The 12,081-nt window shown below is 34.8% G+C and overlaps 2 protein-coding genes across 2 annotated transcripts; both read left to right on the top strand.

Annotated features, from left to right (window-relative positions):
* The first annotated feature begins 3,632 nt into the window (after positions 1 to 3,632).
* On the top strand, positions 3,633 to 4,695 carry LOC127781237 (uncharacterized). The gene is made up of 4 exons (XM_052308167.1): positions 3,633 to 3,709; positions 3,841 to 3,930; positions 4,252 to 4,377; positions 4,488 to 4,695. Exons 1-4 carry the CDS (start codon positions 3,694 to 3,696, stop codon positions 4,499 to 4,501), a joined length of 246 nt encoding a protein of 81 aa, XP_052164127.1. The 5' UTR covers positions 3,633 to 3,693; the 3' UTR covers positions 4,502 to 4,695.
* A 2,480-nt stretch (positions 4,696 to 7,175) lies between these two features.
* LOC127783358 (uncharacterized) lies at positions 7,176 to 8,320 on the top strand. The gene is made up of 4 exons (XM_052310614.1): positions 7,176 to 7,254; positions 7,558 to 7,656; positions 7,753 to 7,887; positions 8,011 to 8,320. Exons 1-4 carry the CDS (start codon positions 7,176 to 7,178, stop codon positions 8,052 to 8,054), a joined length of 357 nt encoding a protein of 118 aa, XP_052166574.1. The 3' UTR covers positions 8,055 to 8,320.
* The last annotated feature ends 3,761 nt before the right edge of the window (positions 8,321 to 12,081 follow it).

Below are 12,081 nucleotides of genomic sequence, written 5' to 3'. Positions count from 1 at the left end.
CAGTCTTTAGAGGCCAAATCAAGGAATGCAAATAACTATGGAGTTGTACAGGGTTCCTTAAGCCCTCTATTAAGGTAAAGAACATGGAAATCTACCAAGTAGAATAGAAGTTATCATAATCTGAACTCTATTGTATTGCAGTTCAACCATAACTCGAGCTGTCAACTTGTAAGGGTTTTCATCCTGTCTATATGGTCAAATATTGCCACTCTGTAACTAAATGTTGTAAGGTATGTGATCCTCAATCCAATGTTTGCGTATTAGTTTACTTATTGTATCAAGCTTTTCTATTAACAGAGTTGTGGTTTCTTGTTTTTCTTGCTCTGTATATATTGCAATTCAATATTTTTATATCAGCTATTGGATGACAATGATTTTCGAAAACTGACATGGCACCTCACTTGGTCGCATTAACGAATCTAGAGTCATGTTCTATTTAATTTCAGCGATATGTACAGTTCATTATGATTTCTCTAATATATGATGTGTCTCAGCCTGTGAGATAGTTGCCAGACACTTATAATCGGTAGGTCACCCAAGATACAAGTACAAAGCAAGAGATATTCATCAAAGGGTACACAACAATTTTGTAGGTAAGTGGCTTTCAGTTTTGTTGTAAAAAAAACTTATGGGAAATTTAGATGTGCTACTTTATTCGCTGAAGTGTTATCTGTATAGATTAGTTTCACCTCATTATACACGAGTTCATGCAGGACCAACACAAATTATTGCCATGCATTCTCTATATTCTTCACTGTGTATGATACATAACGATATAAGTGATATGGTGGCATTAAACTATTGAGAACTGCAGTTTGGTATTATGTGCCAGATTACCCATTTCAAAATTATACAAATGAAACATCCTATTGCAATAGCTATTGTTCGGTTTTAAATATCTGAAAAGGATTTTACCAAATTGTTGTTTTGTCCAGGACAGCCATGGTATCTGATTATTCTCAATTGTTCTTGATCTTCAGACAAGTGAAAAATCGTTGGTCAGTTTAAAGGAACAAATTTCCTCTTGCAAAATACCTATTCCTGTCTAGAGGGCCAATGCACTATCCTCAGCTCAGGAAAACATAATGGATGAAGCTGTCAATTGTTCCACTGAGAAACAAACACAAGATAAGATAATAGTGAACATTCATACTGCATTGATCTCTGCTCCGGAGTTCTGAGCAAGAGGTAATCCTTATGAACTTTCTTATTTGATTTATTTCTGAGATGTGCTTATTAAATTTTTGCATGGTGGCATTAGTAATGTTATATGGACTATCAGGTCAATCTTGACGCTTCTTGAATTGAATCAATGCAAAAAAAAAAACACGATAATTATTTTTGCCCTTTGTATCATGGAGAATTAGTAGACATTTTATGTTCAGATATTATAGTCATATCTTTGGAATGGCAAGACAAACCTATACCTTTTTAGGTGCTAAGCTATACATAATTACTTTTATGTTACTTCAAAGATGCAATTCACAATATTTTAGGTTTTGAAAATTGGACATACTACAGAGTGCTTAGGATGCAGTAACATACAAAACCTTCGTTAGCCGCATATGATATATAATATAATTATGTTTTCAGATGGGCCAAATGACATGCATCTGTAGCTCATCTCCTGATGAAGGTGGTCATCCCAGAGCTTCAGTATTGTGCAAGCTATTCTGAGATACACTGCCACTGGAGTCGCTCAAATGTAAGTAATTATTTTAAACAGTTATGTTCTACTTGTGTGGTAATTTGTTTAAACAAGTACTAACTGCCCATTCACTTTAGATTTGGGGCTCCCATGTAATATTATCCCACCTACCATGGCAAGAAGCTGTCTCAAGTATAGCAATGCTCATGCTTCGGCCACTCTTTGTTTTGTGCTGGGAAGATAAGACCAAGGATATGTTCTTCTGTATTGGCCTGGGGATCAACCAACTGATGTTCTAGCTATTGCTAGCTCACCATGTCTAATAGGCAAACACTAAATGATTCGTATCGCCGATTCATAATATTGAGCTTCTAAAAATTATCCCTACAAAGGATTGTGCATATTCAGTCAATGGTGCTTGCCATTTCTGAAACCAGGCTACTTTCACTAAATGGCACAAAATGCCCCTTTGTGTTATTTGCTATAGCTGCAATTGTTGTGATCGGAGATGTTTTGCGATATAGTTACTACATGCATTGATTCTTCCATGCCATATATCCCAGCATGGCACATCACTCTGTCAGGATATAATGCACCTCCAACAGACTGTATGTAATCTAAGCATGAGAACATGCTTACTTACTGAGTGCCTGAATCTAACAGGAGGTGTATATCCTTAAATCATAGCAGTACGTCTATAAGAGCCCAAATTTAAACATAGAACCAATCAAGCTCATTACAGCTTGAAATGAGTTACTTGTTCTGTTGTCCCACACAGGCTAAATTGCCAGCTAAATATAACACTTTCAATAAGCTCCAATAACATGCGTCTTAGGCTCTTTTAGACACGTCTATTACACCCGCGCTACGCCGCGCGCGAGACCTTTCTAGTAGAACTAGAAAAAAGGCAGATGGGGATAGAAAGATGGGAGGGTATAAGGTAGGATATCTCTATCTAATTAACTAGTTGATACCCCAAGCTTTGCGGCGGGATATACGGATAAATGCAAGTTATACATTATAGAAACAATAGATGTATATGTTAAAATAATGTGAAAATGATGTGGAGATAACAATTTGACATTACTAGCTTGCATATTGAGTTCTAAAAATACAATAAAATTATAAATGATATGTCATGTTTATATTTAAAATATTCGAAATAATAATTGCTAGTGGTGATAATGTGGCACACTTGTGTGTGATTTAAAATATTCTGGATAATAATTGCTATTAAGTGATGATGTAGCACACTTGCATGTTGAGTTTTAGTATTTAGTGCGCATCAACTTTACGGTAAGATAGGATTGGATTAGTTTTACAAATATAATGTTTTTTAATAAATTTGATTGATAGAAATATAATTATTATGACAAAGGTAGTAGTACTACTCTTGGCTTGCATTAATTACTACCATGTCTCATCCAAAATATAAAAACTTTTGAGGTGGCATGCATGAAGATTAAAGAATCAGCTGGTGTAACTAAACGAGAGAATGTTACGATTGGTTAAGTAGGTATAGAACTTAAATTGAGAAGATAATATAGGTTGAGAAATTACTTATTATGATAAATGTTGAATGGTAGGAATATTTGTTATATTTTAGGACATATAGATTGTACAGTGAAACGAACCAGCTTGATCAGTTAACTTGCATGTGCAGTATCCAACACTCTGCAATTCTACATTGACTGGGAGAAATATATCCCCCGTCGTGCCTAGGAATTTCCTTCTTGGCTCTAGGGATATTAAGACACGATTACATGTCGTTCCTTAGAACTAACGGTAAAATTGGACAACTTACGTTCAGGTCTGTTTTTCTGCAACAAAAATTCAATGTCAAAGTAATTTGCAGCTTCCATGACTACTCCACTGCACTTTCCTATCACAATGATCGTAATTACAGACAGTAATCCTAAGGCTACTTATTATCTATATAAGCGGCACAAACGCAAGCCAAAATAATTTATCGCACACGACGTACAGATCAACAATTTCATTTCGAAGTTTTTCCCAAGAATAAGATTCTTACATAAGTAGGAGGAATGGCCACCGCTACGGGTACGATCTTCCAAACCTTTGTGCATATATGTGCAGATATGTTCACTAGTACAAAATTGCTATATTTTACGACGGCAGTATTACTTTTGTAGCTAATTAACTGTTCACTCATGCAATAATTATTCTTGCAGGAACTTCAAAGCCTGTGGCTACCCTGGGTGGAGGTGGCTCCTCCTCTGGAGTGTCGACCACGGGCACTAATCAGGGAGGGGACGATAGAGGTTAGCTCTAGCTTGTCATTGTTGAATTGGTTGATCAAACAGTTGATTTTAATTATTTGCTTCTTCTATAAGTATATATACCGTGTGAAATAATTCAATTGCTGCTTGAGTTATTTTTATTTCTATCTTAAAATGTAAAAATTAATAGCTCATCAAACCTATGCATATATATACTTGAAAACTATATGTAATTAAATATATATATATATATATCCAAAATTAACGTTACTAATGGAAAAAATAATTAATGAAGGTAGCTAGTAGCAAAAGAGATGAGCTAGGTAGGTGACTGATGCTGGGTTTAATTTCGTGGTGTTGTAGCTACAGGCACTTCTCACCCAGTCCCAGCAATGAGCTTCACAGGAGGGCTAGCACAGAGCATGTCTCATTACATTTACACAACATCAATTGGTCAGGCAGGTGGCTGCCACAAGGGAAAAGTGAAAGGTAATTAACCTAATATATATGCAAATAATCATATATATCTATCCTTTTATATTATTTATTCGCGACCTTGTTGAGCTTTTCAATCCAGAACTAACTTTACATTTTGGCAGGAGAGCGCGAGTAGCCAGCAAACCAACAAGGAGTACTGACAATTCGTTGTTATCCATGAATGCGATGGCAGAGGCTGCACATACTCAATCCTATTGTAAAAAACTCGTGTATATATACGAATTTAAATTTGTTCGTGTCTGATAAGCTCGTGTGAATAAATAATGGTGTAATTTCTAGGAGCTACGCGTCGTACCAAGATTTCCAGGAAGTCAGCAAAATTAGGTGGATCAATGTATATACACTTAGGAATGTAAATTTGTTTGTTCAATAAAATTTGTTTGCTCATATGTGTATACCCCGAGACTAGGGATCAAAGAAACGGCTCGAAAACATACAGAAACTACTGCTACCATATATATTTTCAGTTTTTTTCTTTGGAATCGGAACCAGAAACAGAAACTAGGGATACCAAAAGGAAATCAAATATCATCAAATAAAAATACAGAGCAAATACGAAACGAAACAAATATGGTCACGAATATTTATTGGAACATCAAACAAACCCATTAGAGCATGTACAATAGCAAACTATTAGCCAGCTATAAACATATTTTAATGAGATAAAAGATGAGAGGGAAGAGGAGCGGTCTACAGATCTGTAGCCAGCTGCAGCACGGACTCTAAGACGCAGTGTGTGTATGACATGTGGGACCATATATTAATAGTATAGTAAACGATTATTGTATGAATTGGCTATTAGATTGGCTATAAATGAATTGGAGCCAGTAGTGGGCTATACTATTAAACTTTCTCTTACAATGTGCTTGCAAAAACAACAAAGGCATATAATTAGTTCATTTATCCAAAAGAATATACCAAATTCATGTTAAAGATAATATGCCATTGTAAATTAGACTCTTTAGTTCTTTAAACTTTTAAAAAACTAGAATTATAAATACGAAGCTGTATCCATATATATTAGAATCTCAATTTATAATTTTACTTATTTAATTCAGAAATTAGTAATTAAAAAATATAATTGATGACAACACCTCTTTTAATGAGACTTGCTCTGTGCTAGATTTATTTATGTTTCCGGAACTAAGGCAAAAAAGACTGACACTATCCATTTTGGGTAGACGTACATTTGTTAGAAACTTACTTTCCCGACTCACTTCTCTCATTTTACATGCCTACGCTTTTCAAATTGCTAAATAGTGTGTTCTTTGCAAAAAAAAAAAATACGAAAGTTGACTTTAAAAAATCATATTGATTCATTTTTTTAAAAAAAGAATAGGTATTACTTAATAAAACACGTACTGCTTCGTTTTGCGTGAAGGAGGGATTTATTCCCAACCATAACCGATTTCATCCCTCCATTTTTTTATGCCATTGATTTTAAAAATACATTTGGACCGTTTGTCTTATTAAAATATTTTTATAAATATATAAAATATGTCATTCTTAAATTATTTGTAGCGATACAAATTACACCACAGTAATTATTTTTTAATACGACGAATGTTAAAAACAGAGGTTAAAAAATGAACTGTGTCAAAGATAGAAAAACGGAGAGAGTATTAGTTTTTCTTTTAGTAGAATATTACCTGACCATGGAGTATTCCATCGTTAGATGCGCTGTTGCAACACATGTGCCAGGGAGTTAATTAATCTTGGTCTAGGCGTGGAAGTTAATATTATTACTACGAAGCAATTTCACAACGGAAACCCGATGGAAGTTTACGTGTAATATTTATGTAGCTGATCATTTATGTGATGTTGAGTTAGTAAAATACAACTACTATAAAATATCATTTTTTTCATTAGCATGCTTTTTGTCTGCCGCTAATATGCTTAGTTAACTTGGAGTTTGGAATGGGGATAGTAGTTGTGTTTATTCAAAGTATTTTGACTTCTAAATTCCACGAGAAATTGATGTCCAGGAAATTGTGTCAAATTAAATCGCTGACATGAAACAGAAAGAGTTGGTCACCGTGCAGAATTACCTGCGTTTTACACTAACCTCTCTGTTTTTTTTTCTTGCCGACATTGTCCGGTCTAATGGCAGTAGAAACCACAGGGAAAAAATACATGCAAGTTCGTATCCCTTCATTGATTACTTAAATTTGCTTCCAATTCGGTTACTATGTGGTATGGTTACGAAGTATTCTGATGACTTCCATGGGAAATGTCCATGAGTATTCAGTAAGGCTTGAACATTATGAATAAATTATATCGAAACTACCGATCAACACGGAAACTAACCGTCCATGCATGATTTAAACTTAACTTAGCATCGCCCGTTTGGCTGGAACATGGCGGGAAAAACTGTAGAATTAGCTCAGAGCTTGCAGCGCTGTATCGCGATTTGCGTTGAAAGTTTCTTTAATTTGCTGGCTGAAACCGTCTAAACAGCTAACAGATCGATCGAGGAGTTCACCACAACGCAACACGGTATTGAACAAAAAAATGAAAAATATACTCCTATGTCAAAACACTAGCTAGGCGTACCCATGTGACCATTGTAAACGTTCCCCAGCAAACTGAAAATTTGTGACTTGTACGTACACGTACTCTCAGCTAATGGCATGCATATTCTTGGAAACAGGAGGTTGCTTCAGGAGAGCAATAATATTGTCAAGAACTAGAAGGAGGCCAAAACGACTGTAAATAAGGTGCATTGTCAGTGAATGTTCCCAGGATTTTGATTGTCTTAGGTTGAGATCGATCCTATATAAACTCAACAGATGTACTTGCTCTCAACAATAATCCCCTTCGATCAAGCATTTACAAGAATCTCGATCAGAATGGACTACTACTCAAAAGGTGACTAGTATTAACTTCTTGATCAAATTAACAATATTGTACTGTATTTTATATATGAAATTTGCTCCAGTCAAGAAAAAGTATCTCGAGGTACCGGTACCACACGATGCTATATCATTTCCGATCGTTGGATCTAGCTGAGCGGGATGGGCACGGTTAGATCCAACGATCGGAAACGATTTGATACTGTGAGGTACCGGTACCTCAAAATACTTTTTGTTGAACCGGAGCAAATCTCTTTATATATATAGCTATTTTGTATGAATAAACTAGCTCTCTAACTCAATGAATCCATGCATGCAGGGTATTCGAACTCCAAGCCGAATCAGCAGGGAACAACAAACTACGGCAACTCCTACAAAGAAAACAACGCCCAATCAACTGCTTCATCGTATTACAATGGTAGTTAGTAATTAGCTGATATAAACAGTACATTGTATTATTACACCCTGCAATTCTTCATATCATATGTTTTTTTACGCTGTTAATTTTGTGCAGGATCTGCATCCAAGGGTAGTTCGACTGGCAGGATGCCGGAGCAGCAAAACTCAGATCATCAGTACTACATTAGCAGCATGAGCAGCAATCACGGCCAACAGGGAGGTGGTGGAGCGGAGAACAGCACCTACACAAGTGAGCAAAAGAAAAATTAAGCCTCACTAATTTAGACTTATATATAGATGCATGTGAAATAGTTATTAATTGGTTTGGCTAATCCCCTGTCTCTGCTTGTCAATATGTGTCTTTTCTTCCTAGACAAGAGCATTAGGACGAAGAAGTTCCCGTCACTCAACGGCTGAAGAATTGATTTGGCAGTGCTTGTGGAAGAACAAAATATGCAAATTCTTACCATATACAAATAGCATAGTAAGCGTGAAGAAAATAATGTCAGTGTTCATGAGTCTTCAGGCGGTTCATCAGCATGTAGTTCATTAGTATATATGTACATTTTTATGCGTCGATGCGTGTTCGATTTGTTCATATTATGTTCATTCATTAATTGTTCGGTCAATATACATATTGTATACAGGGTCTCAAATAAAATGAATGTATGGATGGCATGTCATTGTATCTATGTGTGAAAAATTGTTGTTCAATCAATTAAATTCATCTCGCGCAGTTTCCCATGAAGAAGGATTAGTTGAAATTAAGAGTAAACTTCACAAAACTAAAGATATTTTAGCCAAACTATCATAAAACTATAGATTTAATATTAAAGTTATCACAAAACTACATATTTACATATTAAATCCCTAGCGCTACTACTATGTTGCATCTATAAACGTTATGGTTTTGTGATTAAATTGATAGTAAATATGTAGTGTTGTGATAAATTTGCTATTCAATCTAAGTCCTGTGAAACTCCACGTTCAATCTACAATTCCATGGAAAACTTAATGCTAAATTTTGTGATACATCGATGATAGTTTTAGCAAAATATTTACTCTGAAATTAAACTCACCATAATATATCCTTCTGGAGAGCTCTCTCCGTCCCAAAAAAAAAGACAAACCCTGGTTTCTGTGCCCAACGTTTGACCGTCCGTTTTATTTGAAAAAATTATGAAAAAAATTAAAAAGACAAGTCATGCATAAAATATTAATCATGTTTTATCATCTAACAATAATAAAAATATGAATTATAAAAAAAAATTATATAAGACGGACAATCAAAGTTGGACACGGAAATCCAGGGTTTGCCTTTTTTTTGCGGGGGGGCGGAGGGAGTATAAAATTAGTGTTAGGTTCTGTCAGTAGGCACCTGCTGGCTCGTTTACAGTGTTTTCTGAGCATGTATGGAATGAGAAATCTGTAGGAATTTTGCTGGAAGCACAGGACCTCCAGAAGGTTTCAACACGCCAATTAAATTATGTACAATCACAGACCAATACAGAAGCCGTCCACAATTGAAACTTAAATTACCATCACCTCTGTTTGGTTGGAACATGGTCGGAAAAACCGCATAATTACTGTATTGATTTGCAATTGAGCTATTTTTCGAAGCCATCGAAACGACATATTTGCAAATGGAAAGTAATTTGTGAATAAAACTTTTATATCCGTGATCTTAGAAATCTAAAAGCAAAGGCTATAAAATAAACTTCGATGAAAAAAACTCAAAAACAGCTCTAAATTTAAGGTTGAATATTTAAATTTTGGCTACAACCGTCTGAGCAGCCCACGCAGAAGGCTATTCGATGTGTCACGCGAAAAGAGTACTCGCCGTACAAAATAAAAATATAAACATTTTTAAAGTTGGATACATGTATTAAAAAATAGATAAATTAATTGAAAAAAATATTGTGATGGTTAATAAACAAGAGGAGTAAAAAATTTTGAATGCTATAGCATCGAAGTTACTAAATTTTGAGATGATGATAATAATAGAAATTTTACATTTTATGACCGAGCGAGTTTAATTGGGGAAAATGTCAACGCAACGCGTATCCATGTCACATATGCAAAGCCAGCAACTGAAAATTTTATGCCAAGCTGTACGTGACATTATGTCCCGTTCTTTTCTCCAACAAGAGTTGAATGAAGATTAAGATTTTTGTGGCACGCTTTTCAAACTGCTAAACGGTCCGTTTCATGCGAAAACTTTCTATATGAACGTTGCTTTTATATTAATCTATTTTTCAAGTTTGTAATAATTAAAACTCAATCAATCATACGTTAATACCACATCGTTTTGCGTAAAAAACTTAATCTTAATCTTTATCTTTATCTTCAGAATATTCAAACACTAAGCCAGCCAATGGCATGCATCCATTTGTCATGTCATGCAGATTCATGGAAAATGAAGATTGCTTTGCTTACCTTCGAAAATTGATATACGCCACTCAGAAAGATGGCACTTTCTGAGTACGAAAATCAAAAAATTTAATTAGGAAAACTAACCATTAACCCTTGCATCCCCAGGGAGACACCGGAGAACATATTTTAAACAACCAAAATCATCTTGATATTTACTAATTCAAAAGTTAGAATCGTTAAATCATATAAATATTATAATTGAGATGTTAGAATTTTAGGACAACTTGTTAATTTTGAGTTTTGTATGGTGAAATCATAAAAAAATAATTGAGACTCTAACCAAGTACAACTCAATGTTTTTATTCAAGATTTTGAGATTTTTTTTAGATGGTGGATGATAGACAAAAACAATTATTCGAGAACACAAATAAATACTTTAAATATTAGAAATATGATAAGTTGATTTGGAAAAGTTTTCTGAGAAATACTGATAAATTAGTTTTGTTTTGTAAAATCTATACAGTTGTAGATATTAAGAAGCATGCCGGTAATTAATAATCCATAATTCATAAACCATTAAGCAATTTCACATCTTCAGCAATATATGCAATTGTAGTTGGTTCACTGATGTGCTGTCTTTGAAGCTACTTTAGAATTAGAATTAGAATTATGAATTTGGACAGCCTCTAAAATATGTCTCATAGATTGTAGAAGACAACAATGCACTTTTCACATGATTTTCTTGGAAACGACCGTCGTAGCTATTGGTATACCTGCCGGCACATGCATGTGCAAGTACAAGCAACACACGCGAGCTAATCCATTTCAATTGGCTGGGAATTTCAGAGAGGTATTGATCCATTGACCATGGGCATCGTCATAGCCATTGTTTCCCACACATATTTATGTGCTTTAAAATTAGTTGATTTCTGTTTGAAATTGAAGGTCTAGGAGAATTAAGGATTATTTTAAAAGGGGTTAGGTTTACGGAGAGAAAGCTTCTTGGGGAAGCACTTGGCTCCCATTAGACGCGTCAAACAACGAATGCATTAGCATCACATCACATATTTGACTTTCCAAATATCGCATCAAACACGGGCATATATATGTTGACTCGTGTCACCGTCATATAACTGACTAAAGGGGAATAGTCAAAGTCGCGCTTTAAGTTTGAATAATCCTGCCTATCACTCCAAGAAACCTTGATATATGTCAAAAGTAATTAATCTTTTTATCTCTTCAGTTAATTTTGAATATTTCGCACTCTTCTAATAAATCAGTAATATCGATATGACTAAAATTAGGTGACTTTTAATCTCTTCAATTTTAGCTTGGATGTGTCCTGATCGGTGGAAACTACTCCCTCCGTCCCACAATATAAGAGATTTTAAGTTTTTGCTTACAACGTTTGACCACTCGTCTTATTCAAATTTTTTTTGCAAATATAAAACACGAAAAGTTGTGCTCAAAGTACTGTAGATAATAAAGTAAGTCACAAATAAAATAAATAATAATTTCAAAAAAATTTAAATAAGAGGAGTGGTCAAACGTTACAAGTAAAAACTCAAAATCCCTTATATCATAGGACGGAGGGAGTAGCTAGCATGGTAAATATTGCTGTCGGTTCAGTTGTTTTAATTTATAGATCAATTTGACACGCTTTTTAATTTGCCACGTTGCTATAACTGAAGTCAGATGGTAGAATTTGTCGATCGTTCTCTGCCAGAGGGATCAATTAATTGCGACGACCTCGCCGATTTGATGGGGAATTTCAGCGACAGCAAATGCAGTAAAATCCTGCAGGGAGTTTAATTATGTAGACGTTGTTCTATTTGCAAGGTCAGCATTCTAGATTACATGCAGCACATGCAAAAACAATCTCCATGAATTGAATTAATTAAGAAAGTGAGCTCGGAATCACGTAGGAAGTTGTGTGCCAAATCTGAAGCAACTGCATGCATGCTCGCATGAATATTCAGATAACAAATCTTGCATATCTGTATTGACAGTCCAACTTATAATTAAAATTATTTAGGTTGATCGAAGAGCTGAACATAACGCGGCTCAAAAT

This window comes from Oryza glaberrima, chromosome 8, assembly GCF_000147395.1.
Source record: "Oryza glaberrima chromosome 8, OglaRS2, whole genome shotgun sequence".
Taxonomy (NCBI): domain Eukaryota; kingdom Viridiplantae; phylum Streptophyta; class Magnoliopsida; order Poales; family Poaceae; genus Oryza; species Oryza glaberrima.
The sequence above is the reverse complement of the archived record's forward strand: the minus strand, read 5'-3'. Positions and strand labels throughout refer to the sequence as shown.

Excerpts from the sequence above, each read along its gene's own strand:
- LOC127781237 (XM_052308167.1), top strand. Across the intron at positions 3,931-4,251 it reads TCAGGGAGGGGACGATAGAG|CTACAGGCACTTCTCACCCA; the intron begins GTTAGCTCTAGC and ends GTGGTGTTGTAG.
- LOC127783358 (XM_052310614.1), top strand. The coding sequence starts at position 7,176 with ATGTACTTGCTCTCAACAATAATCCCCTTCGATCAAGCATTTACAAGA. Across the intron at positions 7,255-7,557 it reads AATGGACTACTACTCAAAAG|GGTATTCGAACTCCAAGCCG; the intron begins GTGACTAGTATT and ends CCATGCATGCAG. Across the intron at positions 7,888-8,010 it reads GGAGAACAGCACCTACACAA|ACAAGAGCATTAGGACGAAG; the intron begins GTGAGCAAAAGA and ends TTTTCTTCCTAG.